Raw genomic sequence first — 21,702 nt, forward strand, 5'->3', positions numbered from 1 at the left:
CCTATGAATGTCTTAGTAGAACAACGGACACTTTGCAGATCCTAGGCCCTGGAATACTTGAGGACATGGTGTTCCGCTGTACTGTCTGTGTTTCTATGTACGGGAAGGTGTGACTTTGCCCTGCTTCGCTTAAAGCGCTCAATCGGTGTGGTGGATCATGAATCGTGTGTAAATTCGTCGCATGGGTGCATCTGTCCGTTAATCCTGAAAAAAGTCTCTTGCCCATGGTGTATGTGAGTGTGTTTGTGTATTGTGGTTTCGTTTTTTCACCTTATCGAATTTGTCGCCAAAAGGAGTATGATTTCCCCTTCTTTCTTTTTTTTTCGCAAACGCATTGGTCTTCCTTGTCGCTAAACTGAAAGTCCAGTTCGTTTTTGTCATAGCTGCATTTATTTTGCTGTTGTGTATGATAAGCATATCGTTTATTTTCTCGTACTCGTACTTGTCTCGCTTAGTTTTCAAAACGGATGAAACATTCAAGCAACTGACTAGATGAAGCTAAAAGTATAGGTTTTTTTTTGTCTTTACTATCCTAGGATCTGCAACCGATCTCAGGATTAATAATAATGTATCATTATAGTATCAGAGTGGTGTTGTTGTTTGAGTGTTTGTGTGCATTGTTTTTTGTTTTCTGTAATGTATGTTTTGTTTTCTTTTTTTTTCATTTAGTGTTCAATACGTCTGGTGATTCTCTGTTTCCTTCTTCTGTTTTCTTAATTACTTGCTCTGGTCTTGGCGCTGTTCGTTTTGTGTTTTCAACCGATCAGTTTATCATTGTCCACTCTCTATGGTTAGTTCTCCAGAAAAACTCTTTGAAGTCTTTTTGCAGTTTCTTTTAAAGGGAGCCGCCTTTTATTGTAATGTAATTTGTCTTAGTTCTAACAAATTCGAGAATACTCACATTGTCGTAGAGGCGTAACACAAAATAAAACCATGTCCTTACGCTTATAAATGAGTTATGTTTTTGCAAACCAAACAGCAAAACCTATCAAAATGTGTCCCTAAACCTAAGGAACGCGCACTAGAAAGCTGCCTATGATAATAAATGATAAATAAAAGCTTTCCTAGGCCCTCAATGCATTAGAATCTTGTGACTCCCAGTATCACCTGTTGCGTCTTGTAACTTTTGTCACCTTTCATTACCATTACCACCACGAACGTTGCCCGAACACAGCCACGCTGATTTGCTCTCGTCGTTCACTCTTACCCAGTTAATTTTCTCCGCAATTCTATTCACCTAGAAGGCATTTCCGGTACTTAGCACCAAAAACATACACATACACGTACACGCTTTTCTTTAAGCCAAACATGCCGTACAGCGTTGAAGAAGAAGGCGAAACAATCATAATACGGAGGAAAGCATTAAATACGTTTTCCGGTAACAGACGCCTAACACTTGATTGATCGTTGAATTAATCATTTAGAATCCCTGTCAGGCTGAAAGCATAACATTTTTGTTTCTCCATAACTTCCCTTACCGTTGCTAACAAAAAATAGTGGCAAATTTGACGAAGCAACATTATTTCACGCTAAACTTAAACAGAATGTGTCAATAAAGTACGCATATTTTGATTTACGGCATAAGCTTTTCACTGCTTCCGGTATTGGTAGTTGGTTTCTCTCTTGTCCTAGCTCAAGCAAACTTTCTTTCTCCTATGCACTATCCTAATGGTTGCCCCCTTTCTAGTCTTCATTCTTGCAAATGTCGTTGGCAAATAAGTATTACCTATCCTTCGCCTGCCGCCTCCAAGTGGCCGGAGTCAGAAATCACAAGCGTATCCTGCTGTTTTTGTTGAGGGGTTGTAAGAACAACACTACGGCAATAACTATGCGCAGGATTCAATTAGGTTTGTCTGATTTTTTGGCTAATATAAAAGCTTAAAACTTGCATATAAAAATCGACAAATATCGCTTGCGTCTCTGCATACTTGCACCTGCATTTTTGGGGAAGTGATAAACATTTCCTACCCTTTTCGTACGCCATTCATTTCCATGTGCATCGTTCTTTGTTGCTCGATTTTTTTTTGCATCAACTGGCCTCCATTTTCCTATATTGTGAAACTTATCTGACGCTACTGCTTGTTGAATGTGGATGTGAATAATACTCCTTATGCTATTGCAACTTTTTCTGCTTCTTCTTCGGCCTTGCTAAACAATTAGCTAACCGCATGGCTTACATTCGCCGTCAAGCCAAGCCAGCTCTAACATCTTGCTTCAACACAATGCTGCGATAAACTTGGTTTTTATTTGTATTTGTTTTTGCCCAAGCGCGCGATGCTACTAAAGAATATATGCCGGATGTGAACATTCGCCATTTTTTATATCGTTTCCGTTTTGTCATTTGGATGTTCTAAGTATGTTGTTCTTGGTATCAAGTTGCATGATTTGAACTTTGTTCGAGCTTATAACACTATCACCATCGTCAGTTTTAACTTGCTTTGTAGTTATATATTTGTGTCTCGCCCGTTATCTTTGCGTTATGTGCCTTAAACTCTCCTTTTAGGCTTCATCGGGGAATATTTGTTCCTTTTTTTTCCATTTATAAGGTTTGTCTTTTGTTATACGTTTTATCCTAGGGGGGGTTTTCGTTTTATAGCTAAAGCTGAAAGTTTCTTTCAGAGGATAACACGTTCACTGGAACAACTGGGATGTAAGTTTTTGTTTTCTTTCTGATGTTGCTAAATATAGGAAAATCGCTTGACCTAGTTGTTCTGCCCGTGGGGCCATCGCTGGCCATGAAATTCTTAGCTCAATTACACCTAATTGAAGTGTCGTTGGCTCTAACGAAGATTAAATGTAGTAACATATGCGCTCTTTTGTGGGTGGCTTAATAACTTTTCCTGTTATATTTGGATAAATAGAGTTTTCTCCTTCTTCGTTACTAAGTATTCATATTCATTCGTTCATTCATTCATTAAGACAAACCTTGATCCTCATCATCATCATTACCTTGAAGATATCAATGCATTTAAATAGTGATCATATCATTTTCGATTATTACGCTTTTCTAGGCTTCAGTGGCCTTTGTCGTTTATGAAATTCATTAAGCACGGCGGGCGACTTATGCAGCCTCTTTGCTTTGCTCCGTGCGTCGTATGGCTGTGAGAGAGCGGATGTAAAAATATAAACACTTCACCTCTCGATCACGTTCGCTTCGCACGACCATAATTGTATCCCTTTCGGCTTGGATTTACTGGTTGCTTACAACATTCTTTGCCCTCCTTATGGATTCGCTAAAGATGACGAATTTGTTATTTATCTTTGTGCCACGAGAGTTATACATGTGAGACATTGAACGATAGATTTTTGGTAAATAGAATCTCCTGCTCTTATCCAAAGCTCATCGGTCATCAGTGGTGCGCAACTTTGATATCATTTCTCAGTAAGAAGTTGTTTCACCGCGTTGGTTGTTGTAACTCTTTCGAATGTAACGAACAATGTTTGCGAAAAAACTGCCAGAGATATAGAGATCAAGAGAGTTTTCGTCCTTGGGACGATCGTTTGTCTGAGTTGGACGTTTCCAAACACGCCTTTTCCTTCGATTCCATTCGTTCATATGGTTCACCTAACCTACGCTGAACTACTGGCTAAACCATGTAACTTCTTTTCTGGTAATGGCTGGATTGGAGTTCATTGTTTGAGGCATTGCAAACTGGGATAGCTCGATCCAAATCGAATCCCGCAAAAATACTGCCCCCCGGTAGTTTGTATGTTTGCACAATTTTTAGCTTAAATGGCATCTAAAATGAACCTTTTAAATCAATTCAAACCTTTCGAAAAACAAATTTGTTCGGCATCAAATTGTTTCCTTCTCTCCTTCCCTGATGTCCTCACCCGTTTCGTTCGTTCAAATGGTACGAGTTTTAGATTTTTATTTCCGTTTTTAATTGGCGCAAATTGCGATTTACTTGACGGCGTTGCTTGCATTGTACAATTTTATGGTAGTCTGTATGATTTTTTTCAGTGTTTCTTGTAAACTGATCTCGCTGATCGAGATCGACTTTGTTAAGGATATGCGACGATCATCAACATGAGTGTAGACTGTAGACGGAAGATGTGCGTTTTTTTTTATTCCATTTCCTTATACATCCCATCCTTTTTGTTCAAAATTTCTCTTGCTCCTTTTTCTCCCTTTCTTTTCAATCAAGCTTGTTGGGGTTGGTATCTCAACGACGGTTTTTCGCTATCCATGTGTGGTAATATTTTTCGTCAAAAATTCGAAAGAGTTGCCCAAGGTCAACGGTGCGCGAAACAAATATTTACTAACACGTGCACGAAATTCACGCGAGGGATATTGTGTTTGTTTTCGTTTTTCGTTTCATTGCCTACTCCGTTCTATGTTTGGTTTGGTTTGCTCCGTAAACAAATGAACGGTATCACAACTATCTACTGATCAGAGTTACCTTAGTTATTGTGATGCTGGAAAGCTTTTGACTATGATTTTGACCACAAAGGAATCTTTGACATTATACCTATTGGGTGGCCAGGTTGGCTGAATTGGTAATGGTAATTATCAGGTAGAGTGCTTCATGTTCCACTTTCTTAGGCTCCAGTATTTGTTAGATTAAACTGAAACTGACCTTTTAGCAATGGTTGTTCAACAAATCTGTAGCTAAGGAGTGGCTTCATTATACGCACAAGAAAGTGTTGCCAGCAGGATGCTACAAAGTAAGCTCATCGTTTGAATATGTCTACCATTCTCTCATACCGGCTATGCTGTAAAGGGATGTGTATTAATATAACTGAACTTTTGAGGCATCGCCCTTCATGAACGCTACAGGACAACATACATAGTACAACTAACAATGATCGATGCCTGCGCAATCACTCTTTTTTCCACCCTTTGTCTAACAAAGGAGGTACCCTTCCCGGATCGTTCTAGTAAGGAACAAATAGAATGAAATTCAATCGGCCCTGCGTGTTGCCGTTGGATTGTTGCCAATGTTGAGATCTTACGTCTGCCCAGGTACGACGCGTTCGTCGTTGTTCATTCTGCCCAACGAATCGCACGCAAACTCCACCAGTAGCCCCGTCGCCTAGAACTCGAGCCGGTAGGCCGAGCACGACGTTTCATGGTCCTGCAGGTTGATCGTACACCGTGCCGCCGAAGGAGACAGATCGATGTGGTACTTGGCGAGCAGCTCCTCGTTCTCCGAAACCCAGTACCCGAGCACATCCGTGTCGTACGTTGGAATGATAGTTACCTCTGTCGGGAAACATAAGACCTTGGATGTGAGACTCTCATTCACGGGGATGAAGATCATCATATCCACTTACCTAATTCTTTATCTTCCCAGGTTTGCTTCGCCTCCAGCAGGGCGTTGTAAACCTCCCGGCTCGGCTCGGTACCGGAGAACACGTAGTACCGGGCGCGGACTCGTTTGAAGAACTCGACGTTGGCGTAGTACGAGTTGCCATGGTGCGGCACGTACGAAAGGTCGACGTAGACGGGGCTGGCCGGTTTCTTGGCGGCCGCCTTCGAGGGCGATTCGGCCCGTTTGCGCAGGTTCTTTTCGTTGTTGAGCTTCGTCTTGCTCATCAGCAGCCGCCGTTCCTTCTTCGGGGTCGTCTTGTTGTCCTCGGTCGTCATCGGTGCCGGCGACGGAAGACTCAGTGGTTTGCCCCAGGAATCCAGGACGCTCTTAACCTCCGAGGACGATGGGGCCGAGGCCGTGGGTGGTGCAGTTGGCTGTGGTGTCGTTGATTGCGGTAACATTGTTGTTGCTGCTGCTGATTGTGATTGTGCTTGGGATTGTGGTGTGGATTGTGGTAGCGTGGTCGTAACAGTCGGTTGGGCCGACGCCACGACCGTCGTGGTCGTCGTAGCCGACGAGGGAAGCCCGGTGGAGGTGAAATCCATCTCCATCTTTTGCGCCTGCTCCTTGGCGGCGGCAGTCGTGGTCGCTGCCATGAACTCCTTCTCACTGGAAAAGTGCATCGACGTGGTCATGAGATCGTCCATCATCTTGCCTCGGCTGAAAGTCTTCTCAAAGTCCAGGTCGGCATCGTCCAGGTATTTGCGATCGCCGTCCGTAGCCATGGACGGTTTGTGGCTCGAATCGACACTGCTATCACCGCTGGAGGCGTATTCGACGTACGGTTTCGAGAAACCCTTGCCAGAGCCGGCGATCGGAATTGGCACCGAACGGGCTGTGCTTGAAGCCAGCGTCGCGCTTGTGATCGGTGTCACCTCCGGCAGCTGGCCATAGAACGACGTGCTCATCGGATCCGGCTTGAAACTGGACACCAGTGGTAGCGCCGCCTTCGCCTCGTCGCTTCCGTATTGCGGCGGAACGAGATCATCCTGGCTGTCCTGATCGATCTCGATGTCGGACTTTTTGCTCACACCCGAGCTCGAGTGCTGCAGGTCGTAGTCGTACGTATACTTCGTGCTCGGAGACAGTGGAGCCTGCGAGGTGACACTCATCGGTGATCCGGGTACATCCTCGTCATGCCAAGCGGCAACGATGCGTGACGCCTGTCCGGAGGAAATATCGGAGCGTGGTGAAAGAATTTCCTTTTCATCGTAATCCTCCGCGAGGGTGTGTTGCTCCGTTGCCGCCAGCGTCAACTGTGCCGGAACCGACGGTTTGGTGCTGGAAACCGAAGATGATTCCTCCACTTTCTGGCCATCCTTGAGAATGTAGGATGTGGTAGTGGTTGTGGTTGTGGTAGAGGATCCCGCCGGCACGCTGCCAGTAGACGCTGCAGCCGGTACTTCCTTTGTGGGTTCGCTAACCGTGTCGCTATGTACGTTGCTGTCCACCTCGATCTTCTGCCCATCCTTGATAATGTAAGTGGTTGTCTTTGTGGTTGTCGTGGTGGTGGTGAACGTTTGCTGCGAGTCACTCTTCTCACCGCCGGTGGCCGCGGGCGCGATCCGTTCTATCTGCGAATCGACCATGTCCGGCGTGGAGGAACGGGTCATGTCCGGCGTGCTCATGCCGGAGGTGGTTTTCGTTTCGTCCGCCAACTTGAGCGTGTCGACGACCACCACCTTCGGGAAGGGTGAGGTTGGCTTGGGCGACGAATCTGATGTCTCAACACCTGAACTACTGTGGCCCAAGTTGATCGATTTGGAAGCACTGTCCGTACTGCCTTGCGTGTGTACGGACATCAGCCCCGGGCTCGACTTGCCAGATGGTACAGATTCTTTAGGTGTTGAAATACCAGATGCATCGTCCTTCGGTGCCGCTGCTGCCCCAGTGGTCGCCGTGGTCGACGACGTCAGCGTAGTGGCAGATGAAGTGGAACCCGGCAAAATAGAACTGTCGATCGGTTGTGATTGCATTATCAGGGCAGCTCCATGGCTAACCTCCTCCTTTACGGCCACATTCGGGCTGATCGGAGCGGTCGGTGGTGTTTTGCTTCCTGCGAACAGTAACTCTTCGGATGCCTTGTGACTTTGCGCCGCTGGGACACTCTCACGCTCTGCGATGGACTCTCCAACGGGACTCATCCGAATGGAAACAAGTTCCTTCGGGTCTTTCTGCTGTTTGGTGATGCCTTCGGACAAACTGTCTTTCTCGATGAACGTGTTCAGCGAGGTGGAGCTCTCCTCGAGCGAATCCTTATCCGGCAGAGGACTGACCGATTTGGCGCTGGACTCGTGTGACTTATCGCCAAGATATGGAGACGACTTTCCACTGTCCGACACCGGGAATGTCCCTAACCCTGTCGATGTGTCCGACTTGCTCACTTGCTCAAAGGCCGATCCTTCTTTCTTCGCCTGCACCGTGGACGTGATGACGGAACTGGTCATCTTTTCGATCTCCTTCATCGTACTAACGGTGTCCTTTAGCAGCTGATCCATTCCCTGCGCGATCGTAGGGCCGTGCTCGGGACTTTCGGTACTATCGAGGCCACACTTGGGAAACACGCCAGTGGATTCCTTTTCGCGATCGTTCGGGCCTTCCTCTACCTTCGCGGCAGGGAACTGTGGAGTGTCGTCGAACAGTGGCTTGAAGGATTTCGTAGCGAGCGACGACGTGCTGGTTGTTTCCGCCAGCTTCTGAGTTAACGATGCATCAATCTTCGTGACACTATCCCGGGGACTTCGGAGCATATCGAGATCATCGCGCGACGTAATCATCGATTCTTCCAAGACGCCCAGTGTGCTTCCCTCGAATCCCGAACGCTGAACGTTCGATGACATTACGGCCGACATAGACTTGGAGCGGGTTTCTTTGAGGCAAACCTTTTCATTGTTATCCTGCTCATCCTCCTCTCCGCCACTCAGCGCCGACGTGGGTCGCTCCTCTTTTGTGGCGGTGGTGGAAGAAGATTCACGGCGCGAGAGAGATTCTTCAAACTTTGCGAACGACGACACGGTGGACACTTCGTGCGTTTCTTTTTTCGTCTCGCTGGTTGTCGATTTTACCGAAGCCGCCGAAGCGGGCCGAGATGGTTCTTTCGATGCACCTCCGGAGATCTGTATAGTTTGGGAAGTCTCTTGCAGCACTGTGGAACTCGTTTCGACATGCTTTTCGGTTGCACTGTGGTGACTTGCGGCCGAATCTGGCCGGGAGGAAAGCCCCGGCGCCGACTGTGGCTCGGCTGACGACGGTCCCATGGTGGAGGCAGCTACCTCGGCCTTATCACTTACATTACTCATAACCGATAGTGGACGAGAATGTTCGGACACCTTATCCGAAACCAGAGATTCGCTCACATGAGTAGCTGCTGAATCGGGGCGGGACAAATCCGTTTCTACAGGCTTATCCTCTTTGATAACAACATCCGTTTGTTTACTTTTGTCTGCTGCTGCTGCTGGTCCATCACTAGCTCCCCCGGCCTTTTCACTAGCCGCTGATTCCGGCCTTGAAGGTTCCTTCGAAGCATCGGGAGATTTTTCTGCCTTGCCACTAAGTGTGCTAGCTGGACGTGACAATTCTGACTGATTTTTTTCCGATCTGTCACTTGCTGCCGAAGCTGGTCGAGAATGTTCTCTGGAAGCAGCTTGTAGATGATCGGCCTTATCCGCTGGAGACTGCGTTGGGGCATCCTGTTGTTCACTCTTTACTGCAGAATCAACAGTCTCGTGAGGGGAAGAATCTTTAACGCTAGCTGAGGAAGCTGGTCTCGACTGGTCTTTGGATTCTGTTTGCATATGTGATGGTGACGCACGGTCTGATGGAGCCTTTGCGTCACTTGCGGCAGATCCCGGGCGAGTGTCTTGCTTCTGTTCTGACTTAAGATCGATCGACTTTTCTGAGGGAACGGCAGATGCTGGCCGAGATTCCTCCTTCTGTTCTGTCTTGAGTTCAGATGTTTCCGTTGGGACATTGGTGCCGCTTACGGCAGACCCTGGACGAGACTCTTCCTTTTGATCGATCTTAAGATCAATCGACTTTTCAGATGGAACGGTTGAAGCTGGCCTCGAGCCTTCCTTCTGATCTTTGAGGTCATCAGACTTCTCCGATGGTGCCTTCGCCTCGCTGGTAGCCGACGCTGGACGTGACACTTCCTTATCGTCCGCCTTCAGGTCAACAGACTTTTCGGAAGGAACCGCAGATGTAGGACGGGAATCTTCATGATGCCTCGTCTTAAGATCACCCGACTTTTCAGATGGAGGTTTTGCGTCGCTTGCAGCAGATCCCGGTCTAGAGTCATCCTTCGGTTCTGGCTTGAGGTCTAGAGATTTTTCCGAAGGTACAGCCGATGGTGGACGTGAGTCTTTAGATTCCGCTTTGAGATCAACCGTGACGCTTGCTACCGATGGTGATCGTGAATCTTTCACTTCGCTTGTGGGCTCCACTGGTTTGTCTGACTTGTCTTCCGGTTGTGCCGACGCGGGACGAGAAAGTTCCCCTGTGCTGGCGGGCGATTCCGGGCGCGAAAATGCCGTCGTTTCGGCCAGTTCCTCCGCTAAGTCCAATGAGGCTGATTCCTTGCGATGGCGTGTTACTTCTACAATTTTTTCTTCTTCACCCTTTTTCTGATCTTCCATGGCAGAACCTGGGCGAGATGCTTCTCCAGCACTGGCAGGTGATTCCGGACGTGAAAACTCATTTGCGTCGTCTTTCACTGAGGAAGCTATTCCTTCTTTTTCACTTGCAGCTGATGCTGGACGAGATGTTTCCTTATGATCAGTCGGTATGTCTACAGACTTTTCAGATGGAACAGCAGAAACTGGACGATATACATCTTTTTGCTCAGATGTTGCAGATTTTTCAGAAGGAACTGCAGATGCTGGACGTGACTCCTCTTCCTTCTTTTCAATATTAAGATCAACCGACTTTTCCGAAGGAACAGCAGATGCTGGCCTTGACTCTTCCTTCGGTTCTGCCTTGATTTCTCCAGTCTTTTCCGATGGAGTAGCGGATGGTGAACGAGATTCATCCTTCTGATCTTCCTTGGCGTCAATAGACTTTTCAGAAGGAACCGCCGATGCTGGTCGGGATTCATCTTTTTGGCCCTCCTTGAGGTCAACGGATTTTTCAGAAGGAACAGCCGATGCTGGTCTCGATTCTTCTTTCTGGCCTTCCTTGAGGTTGACGGATTTTTCAGAAGGAACAGCCGATGCTGGTCTAGATTCTTCTTTCTGGGCCTCCTTGAGGTCAACGGATTTTTCGGAAGGAACAGCAGACGTCGGACGGGATCCATCTTTCTCTTCTTCCTTGAGGTCAACAGACTTTTCAGACGGTGTCTTCGCGCCACTGGCAGCCGATGCTGGACGAGATTGCTCTTTTTGTTCTGGCTTAAGATCAACAGACTTTTCAGAAGGAACGGCCGATGCTGGTCTAGAATCTTCCTTTTGATCTACCTTAAGATCAACAGATTTTTCCGATGGTGCCTGGGCTCCACTTGCAGCAGATCCCGGACGAGATTCCTCCTTTCGTTCTACCTTAAGATCATCCGACTTTTCAGAAAGTGCCTTTCCATCCTTTTCGCTTGCGGCAGAAGCCGGTCGAGAATCATCCTTTTGAATGTCCTTAAGGTCAACGGATTTTTCCGATGGAGCAGCAGAAACTGGTCTAGAATCTTCCTTTTCGTCTGCCTTGGCCCCAAGAGACTTTTCCGAAGGGACGGCTGATGCTGGTCTAGAATCTTCCTTTTCTTCTGCCTTGGCCCCAAGAGACTTTTCCGAAGGGACGGCTAATGCTGGTCTAGAATCTTCCATTGGATCTGCTTTAAGATCAACAGACTTTTCAGACGGCGCTTTGCCCTCACTGGCAGCAGATGCTGGGCGCGACTGGTCCGCCTTAATATCAAGAGACTTTTCGGACGGTGGCTTGGTTTCGCTTGCAGCCGACGCCGGACGGGATTCTTCCTTTGATTCTGGCTTAAGATCAACAGACTTTTCAGAAGGAACAGCAGACGGTGGTCGAGAGTCGCCCTTCTGATCATCTTTAAGATCAGCAGATTTTTCAGAAGGAACAGCAGACGATGGTCGCGATGCATCTTTCTGTTCATCTTTAAGATCAACAGACTTTTCAGAAGCAGCAGACGGTGGTCGTGATACATCCTTCTGTTCACCCTTAAGATCAACAGATTTTTCCGAGGCTACGGCGGATGCTGTTCGGGAATCTTCTTTCTGATCCCCCTTGAAATCGTCAGACTTTTCCGATGGTGCCTTCACCTCGCTAGCAGCTGATGCTGGTCGTGATACATCTTTCGGATCTACCTTCATATCAATCGATGTTTCAGATGGAGCTTTCATTTCACCTGCAGCAGATGTTGGTCGCGAATCTCCCTTGTCTTCCGGCTTAAGATCACCCGACTTTTCCGATGGAGTAGCAGATGCTGGCCGGGAAACTTCTTTCGGGTCTTCCTTCAGATCGACAGATTTTTCAGAAGGAACAGCCGATGCAGGTCTAGATTCTTCTTTCTGGACTTCCTTGAGGTCAACAGATTTTTCGGAAGGAACAGCCGATGCTGGTCTAGATTCTTCTTTCTGGACTTCCTTGAGGTCAACAGATTTTTCGGAAGGAACAGCAGACGTCGGACGGGATCCATCTTTCTCTTCTTCCTTGAGGTCAACAGACTTTTCAGACGGTGTCTTCGCGCCACTGGCAGCCGATGCTGGACGAGATTGCTCTTTTTGTTCTGGCTTAAGATCAACAGACTTTTCAGAAGGAACGGCCGATGCTGGTCTAGAATCTTCTTTTTGCTCTGACTTAAGATCAACAGACTTTTCAGAAGGAACGGCCGATGCTGGTCTAGAATCTTCCTTTTGATCTACCTTAAGATCAACAGACTTTTCCGATGGTGCCTGGGCTCCACTTGCAGCAGATCCCGGACGAGATTCCTCCTTTCGTTCTACCTTAAGATCATCTGACTTTTCAGACAGTGCTTTGCCATCCTTTTCGCTTGCGGCAGAAGCCGGTCGAGATTCATCCTTTTGAATGTCCTTAAGGTCAACGGACTTTTCCGATGGAGCAGCAGAAGCTGGTCTAGATTCTTCCTTTTCTTCTGCCTTGTCCACAACAGACTTTTCCGAAGGGATGGCTGATGCTGGTCTAGAATCTTCCATTTGATCTGCCTTAAGATCAACAGACTTTTCCGATGGCGCCTTGCCCTCACTGGCAGCAGACGCTGGGCGCGACTGGTCCGCCTTAAGATCAAGAGACTTTTCAGACGATGGCTTGGTTTCGCTTGCGGCAGACGCCGGACGGGATTGTTCCTTTGATTCCGGTTTAAGATCAACCGACTTTTCGGATGGAACAGCAGACGGTGGTCGTGATACATCCTTCTGTTCACCCTTAAGATCAACAGATTTTTCGGATGGAGCCTTAGCGCCACTGGCAGCCGATCCTGGTCGGGATTCGTCCTTTTGTTCCACTTTAAGATCAATGGACTTTTCTGAAGGTACGGCCGATGTTGGTCGGAAATCTTCCTTCTCATCACCCTTCAAGTCATCAGACTTTTCAGACGGTGCCTTCACCTCGCTAGCCGCCGATGCTGGTCGGGAAACTTCACTTTCTCCAAGTTTAACCGAATCGACTTGCGTTTCGGACGGGCGTTTTTCTTCCGTGACGCTAGCAGCTGATGCTGGGCGCGATAAATCTTTTTGAATTTCTTTGAGTTCAACCGACTTTTCAGAAGCGGCAGCAGATGTAGGACGCGATTCTTCCTTCGCTTGCTCTTTCAGGTCAACCGACTTCTCTGAAGGTACAGCTGAAGCTGGACGAGAATCTTGCTTCTGTTCTGTCTTAGCATCAATAGACTTTTCGGATGGAGCCTTCGTGTCACTAGCTGCCGATGGCGGTCGTGAATCTTCCTTAACTCCATCCTTCAGTTCCGCCGGAGAAAGTTCCCCTGTGCTGGCGGGTGATTCGGGGCGCGAAAATGCCGATGTTTCGGGTTGTTCGCCTGCTAGGTCTAACGATGCCGATTCCTTCAGATGGCGTGTTACTTCTATCGGTTTTGAGTCGTCTTTCTTATGATCGTCCGTCGCAGAACCAGGACGCGATGCTTCCCCTGCACTAGCAGGTGATTCCGGACGAGAGAACTCAGCAGCATCTACTTTTACCTCATCGGTAGCCACATCTTTAGAATCTTTTTCACTCATTGCCGATGCTGGTCGAGATGCCTCTTTGGACGCAGGCATAGTGGGTTCCTTTGTATCAGCAGCATCTACCTTCACCTTCTCTGCAGCAGCATTGGACAGTTTCGGTTCCTTCTCCGAAATCGTCTTCTGACTAGTGACCGACTCAGGGCTCGACAGATCTTTTATCTTCGAATCTCCTTCGCCGAAAACGTGATCCGGTTCCTTTTCCGATTCCTTTAAAAAGTCGGCCACAGATTTCAAGTCCGCTGCATCCTCTTTCAAGTCGCTGATATGACTCGAGATAGAATGCGCACGAGACGAATCGCGTTCGTCGACAAATGAGCTCTCGTCCTTCGTGTAGTCACGCTCGCTAAAGGTGCTGATGGCCGATTCCCGCCTTTGATCGTCGATGTGCTCAAATGCTGGATGCTGTTGGTCGGCAATAGATTCTTTGCGTACCTCACTCGACGTTAGGTCGGAGGCTGCGATTGTGGCCACTTTTGTTGCCTCCACCTGTACCACCTTCTCTGGAAGTTCATGCTTGTCTTTCTCTTCGATTGATGTTGGAGAAGTTTTCAAATCGGGTGACGACTTTCCAGACGAACCCGGACTGCTCTTGCTCTCTGCTTCCACCTGCTTCTTCTCTTCGTCTGCCTCCTTGTCCTTCTTCTGCCCTTGTCTTTCCGTTTCCTCTGCCAGCTCATCCTCGTCCTCTTCCTGCACCTTGATCTCGGGGGTCGACTTTCCAGATCCCTGTACCGGCTCCGGTGTGGCCGACTTTGAGAAGGTGATCGTTCCATCCTCACAAATGACCGTCTCCTCGCCGCCGTCCTCACTGCTAGCCGTTACAAGCATCCGCTGCACGGTGCTGACATCTTCTTCCCGTGCCGCACCCTGGGAAAGCTTGCGCTCCAGCTCTTGCGGATCGAATCCGGGTATGATCTCCTCCAAATCCTTGTCCGATTTCAGCACCTCCGCTACGTTGGCCACAATCTTGGCGACATCCTCGGGGGTGCGTGCACGGGGTGGCATAACACCAACCATACCAGGGCCGAGCTTTTCCACCATACCCTGCGGTGGAGAGACCCGGTCTTCATCCTCTTCCTCCTTGATCTCGCGCAAGTTAGCATCCTCGAACGCACTGTACTTGATGTCCTCGATGACGAACGTACCGAGGTTCTTGTTGTCCTCCAGCTCCTCGAGTTCCTTGTCCTCGTGGATGTCGTGCGGGATGTTTACCATCGATTTCAGTTCCATGCTCAGCTTATCCCCGTCCATGACCGGTGAGTCGACCGTCGTGATGTGCGTTTCACGAAGTTCCTGCGTGAAGCTACGCTCGTACGGTCCGAACCGATCAAACGTCTGCTCCAGCGGTTCGGCGGATTTGGACGCAACCTCCTGTTCCCGCTCGCCCTTGAGGGCATCTATCTTCTCCGTCACCTGCTGTAGCTTCTCCTCCACCTGCTCGGTTTTGTCCTTGATCTTGTGCTCCATCTTGTCCGCCATCTTCTCGATGCCACTCTTGATGCCCTCGGTGATGCCGCCGAAGAACGAGCTGATGCCACCCTTCGCCTTCTCCTGTGCCATCTCTACGCTTTTCGTAAGTTCCTGCTCCAATTGCTTCTTCGTGTCATCTAGTTGCCCAGCCACGTCTTTTTTCAGCTCCATGGCCATCTTTTCCAACTCGCTTGCTTCGGTGGCGATTGTAGCTAGTGTTTCGTCCGACTTTGAAGCTATTTGCGACACATCTGCGACAACCGATTTCATCTTCTCGTCCAACTTGCCAGCTGTGAGCTTCAAATCTTCATCCACTTGCTTAGCCTTCATCTGCAAGCTATCGATAACGGCATCTGCCTGCTCGGTGACATCTTTCACTACCTCTACCGCTGCAACCGCCGCCATCTGTTCCAACTCCTTGCCGGCATCGGCAATGGATTCCTTGATCTTGTGATCCACATCGTGCAACTCTTCGGTCACCTTCTCAACAATCTCGCTCTTACGTTCCACTACAGTCTTCACCATCGTATCCTTGAGGGACACCAACTCGGAGACGGCGCTCTTTGCCTTATCGTCGATAAGATGTTTCAGTTCGTCCAGTTTTTCTTCAGCCTTTGCAGGCGTCTTCCAGATATCGTCCTGACCGGCAGCTTCTGTATCCGCTTCCGCAGGCAGTGGAACTTTCGGCACGACTTTCTGAGCCACGATCAGTTCCTCTTCCACTGGCAGCTTCGTTGCGTCGTCGGTTTCTGGCTCCGCTTCGGGTGTTTTCTTACCATCTTTAGCGTGCAGCTGTTGCTGATGCACTCTCTCTACCTTCTCCATCTTTTCCTGCATCACTTCCATGGGGATAATTTGTGATTCCAGGTCTTGTAGTATGTCTACTTCATCTTTCAGCTTTGCCTTTTCCTCGGGCTCTTGATGTGCGTCCGTTTTCAGAGCCATCTCCTGCTGGGTATCACGTGCCACCTTCTCGATTATGTCCTCCTGAAAAGATTAAGTATGGACTAATGAAACCAACACCGACCATACGACAGAGAAATACGCAATTACTCACTTCAACAGCACGAGGAAGGTTGCTCTCCTGCTCCCCCTGCTCCGCTGCCTTCTTTGCCATATCACACGGTTTATCACTTTCATCCGCCTTATCCGCTACCTGCCTATCATCATCAGTCTTCTCAGGTTGCTTTCCATCAGTCTCTTTCCCGGCCACCGTCGGCTCCCGCTCCTCTGGCTTTTCCTTTGTATCACGATCCTTCTCCTCGTCCTCCTTGCTGTCCTTATCTTTATCCTCACCGTAGCCCTCCTCCAGATCGGCCTCCTCATGCACCGGCAAGTCGGCGACCTCGTCCGGGGTTTTGACCACATCGCGCATATGAGCCTGCTGGGCGCTGAACTGCATCTTGGCCGGCGTTGGCCGTTCCAGTGGCTCGTACACCGTCGGCAATGGAGCCGTGGCCGAAGCTTCCGGTACTGCTGGTGTTGTCTTTTCCGGTCCCGCTTCCGCCTCTGCCGCCGTAGTCACCGCCGCCACAGCTGCCGCCACCTCGACTTCCTTAGTAATCTCTCGGACGTGTTTCTCTTCAATGACGAGATCTTCCTTGATCTCATCCAAAGGAATGCGTTCGTCCTCGGGAAGTGTCGGAGCGGTTGTCGTTGCCCCCGACTCGACTGTAGCCGATACGCGCTCCTCGTGGTGGCTCTCATGGTGCGGAGGATCAATATGCTCTTTCAGATGGCCGGCGACCTGCAGTTCGTGCTCTTCATTCTCATCCCGCGTGTCACTGGTCTTCTTTGTGCTGCTCATCTTCTCGTCCGGGCTTATCGATGACATTTCCTCCGTCTTTAGACCATCCATCGACGTTTCCATCTTCGACTTGGCAATCTCCTTCGCCGACGCGATAATCTCCTGCACCTCCTCCTCCAGCTCTTGCTTGTGCTTCGGGGAAAGTTTCTCGCGCCCGTCCTTATCTTCAACCTCCTCCTGCTCCTGCTCCTCTTCCGTCGCAGCGTGTTCCTCATCTTCTCCTTCCTTGCCCTGCGGTTGTTCGGCCTCCGCCTTGGTACCGTTGACAATTTGAACAGTCTGTGCTGTGGATTCGGCAATGCCATCCTTTTCCATCTCCTCCTCACCCTTCTCCTCCACCAGACTGTCACGCTTCCGTTTCTCCGATTCCTGTGAGTCACGCTGGTGCTTCTGGATCTCCTCTTCCTTGGTGGCACTGCTCTCCGGTTCATTGATCGAGTCCTCGGTGTACTGTTCCTCCTTCTCGATGATCAGATACTCTTCCTCTTCCTCCGGCTCGGTCGTACTGTCCTGCACTTCACGGTGTTCCTCAGTCAGCGCCAGTTCGCGGTGTTTTTGTGCCTTCTGTGCCGCCGTGTCGCGGTTGAAGACGGCCTCAATCTCACGAACGGCTTCCTGTTCTTCCTTCAGCTCGGCCAACTGCTGCTGCTGTTGCTGCTGCTTGATCACCTCCAACGAATCACCCTCGGCGGGCATCACTTCCGGTGTTCCACTGGGGCGCTTGAGAATCGCCACTCCACCCTCATCGGCGCTCGGGGTCGAGACGAGGCTTGAATCGGTCGTACCGTTCTTGTCCAATTTAGCCTTGCGAATTACGGCATCCTTTTCCGATTTCAGTACCTTCTTACCCTTCACCGGACTACCGCCGAGGGTGGCCGCTGAACCGCCGACGCCAGCCGTACCCTTTGGCCGACGAGAGATCGGTTTACGTTCCGCCTGTGGCTTTGCGGCTTCTGTCTTCTTTTCCGCTTCCTTACGCGCCGAAATAGCCTCCCGTCTGGCCGCAGTTGCCGCCGACGGACGCTGGCGGGCTTCGAGTACCTTCCGGTTGTTCTCATCCTTTGCACTCTTTGCTGGTGTCGCTTTCGGGCTGGACTTGCCCGTCTTGGGTGCAGTAAGCGGGGCCGGTTTTGCGGCGGACACTTTGCTCACAGTTCGCTTCACTTCGTCACCATGCTCTGGCTTTGTCGCACTTCCGTTAGTGAGCTTCGCATCGGCCGGAGCAGTCTTTTTCGGTGTCGTTGGAGATGACTTGTTCGGTTCCGGCTGCTTCTTGCGCTCCACAGGTTTACGCTCGGTCGTAGCTTTCGTCTTGCTCGACGTATCCACACGGGAACGGGCCGCGGGCGTACGAGAAACGGGTGGTTTCTTGGTGGATTTAGTTACCACTGCTCCACCGGTGTCCGCACCCGCTGGTGGTGAGAGTTCCTTCTTCTTCTCCTTCACTTCCGCTTCGGGTTTGGTTTCCACTCCATCTGTGTCCGGTTTCTTTTCGGACACCTCCGTCGGACCTTCGTCGATGCTCTTCTCACTGTCCACAGCCGTGACCGCTGCCGGAGATGTTTTTGCCAGCGTTTGGTCTTCCTTGTCGGAGCCCACGTCCGAGATGGAGTCCTTTTTCTCCTCCTGCTGTTGCTGCTGTTGCTCCAACTTCTTGTTGTCGATCTTCTTGTCCGCCGCTGTGGACGCCGGTCTGCGGATTGGCTTTGGCTTACTTTCAACCTTTGCCGTAGCCACCGTAGTCGCTGCCGCCGACGGACCCTTGGAGCCCAGTTGTTTCTCCATCTTTCCCTCGTCTGCCGAGCTGTCCATGGCGTCCGCGGTCAGCTTGTTGTCGGTTTGCATCATCTTCATCTTGTTGTCGATGATTTTGTTATCCTTCGGCTTCGACGCGTGGATCGGTTCGGCCAGAATGCGATCGGTAGAGGCCGACTTGAGACTCTTCTTTGTCACGAGCACCGGCGTCGAGAGGCTGGCGCTGATCGATTTCACCGGACAGACGGGCTGCCGCATGAACTCGACGTTTTTCATCTTCTCCAGCCCCTCGAGGATCTTGTACTCCGGCGCCGAACCGGGGAATAGGATGCGCGTGATGTTATCCTCCGGGTTGGCCGGGGTCCACACGAGCAGCGCACAGATCGAAATGAGATTCTGCAGCGGAAACGCAAAGTCCTTGCCATCCTTGGTCTCTTTGGCGAACAGACGCTGGTCGGCGGCGGTCCAGCGAGCCAGGAAGTCCTTCACCTCACGCGAATCGCGCGACGGACTGATGACGTACATGTCGAGCGTACCGTGCCCGACTTTGTGGTACAGATTGATGGGCTCCGACTCGCGGTAGCAGTTTTGTGCCTTCAGGTTGAGCGACTTCAGGTTCGTCACGATCTGGTGGCCTTCCTCTAGCAGATCGACCAGCAGCGGGTCGCGGTCCTTATCGCCGTCCGGACTCGGCAAGCCCTTGCGCTCGGGAATGTTGCAGAAGAAGTGACCGATCTGCGGATACACGTGCGCTTCACTCTTGCGCTCCACCACCGATGAGATACCTTTGATGTTGGTATTGTTGATGCGCGTCATCAGCACGGCATCTAGCCGGTCGAGATGGCGCACAAAGTCCCAGAAGCATGACTTGCGACTAAAGCCTCCATCCACTGTTAAACGTCAAACGATTTTAAAAAAAGTGTTAATACTTCCAAGAAACATCGAAGGAGGCATTTCTTTTCCGATCCATACCCAACATATTGAAGCCATTGATTCCGAACAGGGCGGCGTCTCCTTGGCCTCCGGGGAAGACATACAGCGTCGGATGGCTAAACCGGATGTTGCCAACCACGTCGGAGCTTTCCAAAAGTTCCGATATTTCCGTTGGAATGATCATCGAAGAAACATAAGCTACGCGGGCAGAAGATAAAGGACATCTTTTACGAACCATTGTTGAAATCATACGAGCACACTGTCCACTTACCAACGAAAGAGTTCAACTTTTCGCTGCCCGAATCGAGAACGTCAACCGGATTCAGACGGATCTGACAGAGTCGCGAAAACGACTTATCCTGAATCGTGTGCCACTGGCCGGTCGGGGCACAATGGACGTCCATGGTGATTGTATCAGGGTAAGCACGGAGCACGCGCTGTACCTCGTGCTCTTGGAATGCCTCCATAAAGTCGACGACCGAGAACGTTCCATCCTGTTGATGCAAAAAGGGAAACCATATTTAAGATGAGAACCATCATTTTCGTTACCCAGATCGTTTTCTTTTTTCTTCTACTTCAAAAACTTATTCACTTCATCACAATGACGTCAATGTTTGCTTATTTGGTTGATTCCATAATCAATCCTTCCAAAATCGTCGCCTCACCACCAAAATCTAATTGAAGCCGCAATCTTTTGAAAAGAAAGTAAACCTTTTCGAAGGCCAATAGAAAGAGTGTATAGTGAACAAGGAAACATTTGTTAAGAAGATTCCAAGAAACTTAACGCTTTAAATGAAAGTGCGAAGCAACGAAACGAAACGCCCATTTTACGGCTCAATAAATAATGGCCACTGGTGGTGGCACCGTAGATGCTATCGAGAAGCATTTTATTGTTCCCCAAAAACTTTGACTTTCGTTTCGGGATCGATCGAACCAAAAAGCACAGTTTTTGCCTGGACGAAACAATGAGAAAATACCGAATTGATTATCTCTTGTGGATGGCAACTCCAAAAAGCGCGTGAATGAAGACCACAGTGTTTATAACTTTGCTCACCACCACTCCTTCCAATTTTCCAAAAGCGACAAGAAAAAAGTAATTCCTCTTCGATCAAATGACCCTCTTTTCGCTGGTCGTAATGTAATAAATCATTCAGTTCGCACGTCATAATGTTGACTTCAACATTGTTTTATTCTGTTTATAAACAGCGTTTTTAACTCAGAGTTCTATCGGATTTTTTTAATGGTTCTCACCTGAAGTATCCACGAGCCGTTTCCTGAGAATGTGTAGCCGGTATGGATGATGTGTCGATGTCGAGTGAAGCTGCTCAGCAGGTTCCGGATGCACTGGATGAAGGTATTGACTTGCGGATGAATCAAAATTTCAGTCACCAGATTCTCACTGGCATACTGAATCAATCGTTCACCTAAGGGAGAAAATACATAGAATGGGATGAAAATGTGTGACCAACTTATTCTTTAATTTTATTTACAGGAGCAAGTTTGTTGAATAGGTAGATTTTCTATCACATTGTGCTTTGGTTAACACTTGATGTATTCTTTCAATTTTAACATCAGTTTTCGCCGTAAAATTCCTCATTGCCTTAATCATAATGTCACATGTAACGCTTAAGCTAACATGATATTACTATAACTAATGCATATGCGGATCTTACGTTCTTAAAATTCTCCATTATTGATCAATTCATTTTTACACACAGTGATGGAATACTATTTTTCCGAGCATGCAATCTTTTTTTGTGAAAACCCTAAATTTTGTGAGCGATGAATCATGTTGGCTAAAAAACCTTTTGACTGTTAAATGCTTTTTCGCTGTCATGAAAAACACAAAATGGTTTGGGTAAGCAAAAATTACAATCCTCCGTTAAAATTGAAAGTCAAAAATGTTTCGGAATCCATATACACGCTTCTCTTTTGACCATAAGCGCTGCGGTGAGATCATTTTTGTGGTATACACCACTTCATCCTACAGCGTCCGGTCAGTGTAGAAAATTTGCATATTCATGTATTTTTAGCCACTTTAACCATAACACATTTTGCAGTACCTCGCACGTGTAGCTTCGAGCCATACCGCCTTAGAGTTATGAGCGTTCCCTTTTGCGAATTGCAAACCCATACCCAGAAATATCAACAACAAAAAAAAACCCATCCCCCAAGTTTGCCATCCTCGTGGGATATCTTTCCGTGTTTTCGGTTATCC

At 48.9% G+C, this 21,702-nt stretch overlaps 1 protein-coding gene across 1 annotated transcript in view; it reads right to left on the reverse strand.

Moving 5' to 3' along the window:
* Window positions 1-5,036: 5,036 nt before the first annotated feature.
* Window positions 5,037-21,702, reverse strand: part of LOC131260043 (microtubule-associated protein futsch) — a 37,655-nt gene continuing 20,989 nt past the window's right edge. Inside the window, exons 3-10 of the mRNA XM_058261696.1 lie at window positions 20,736-20,908; window positions 19,756-19,978; window positions 19,524-19,682; window positions 16,047-19,441; window positions 9,062-15,973; window positions 8,782-9,004; window positions 5,278-8,421; window positions 5,037-5,206 (exon numbers count right to left, since the gene is read on the reverse strand). Coding sequence (XP_058117679.1) covers window positions 5,037-5,206; window positions 5,278-8,421; window positions 8,782-9,004; window positions 9,062-15,973; window positions 16,047-19,441; window positions 19,524-19,682; window positions 19,756-19,978; window positions 20,736-20,908 — 14,399 coding nt within the window. The remainder of the gene's footprint in view (window positions 5,207-5,277; window positions 8,422-8,781; window positions 9,005-9,061; window positions 15,974-16,046; window positions 19,442-19,523; window positions 19,683-19,755; window positions 19,979-20,735; window positions 20,909-21,702) is intronic.

Source organism: Anopheles coustani, chromosome 3, assembly GCF_943734705.1.
Source record: "Anopheles coustani chromosome 3, idAnoCousDA_361_x.2, whole genome shotgun sequence".
NCBI lineage: Eukaryota > Metazoa > Arthropoda > Insecta > Diptera > Culicidae > Anopheles > Anopheles coustani.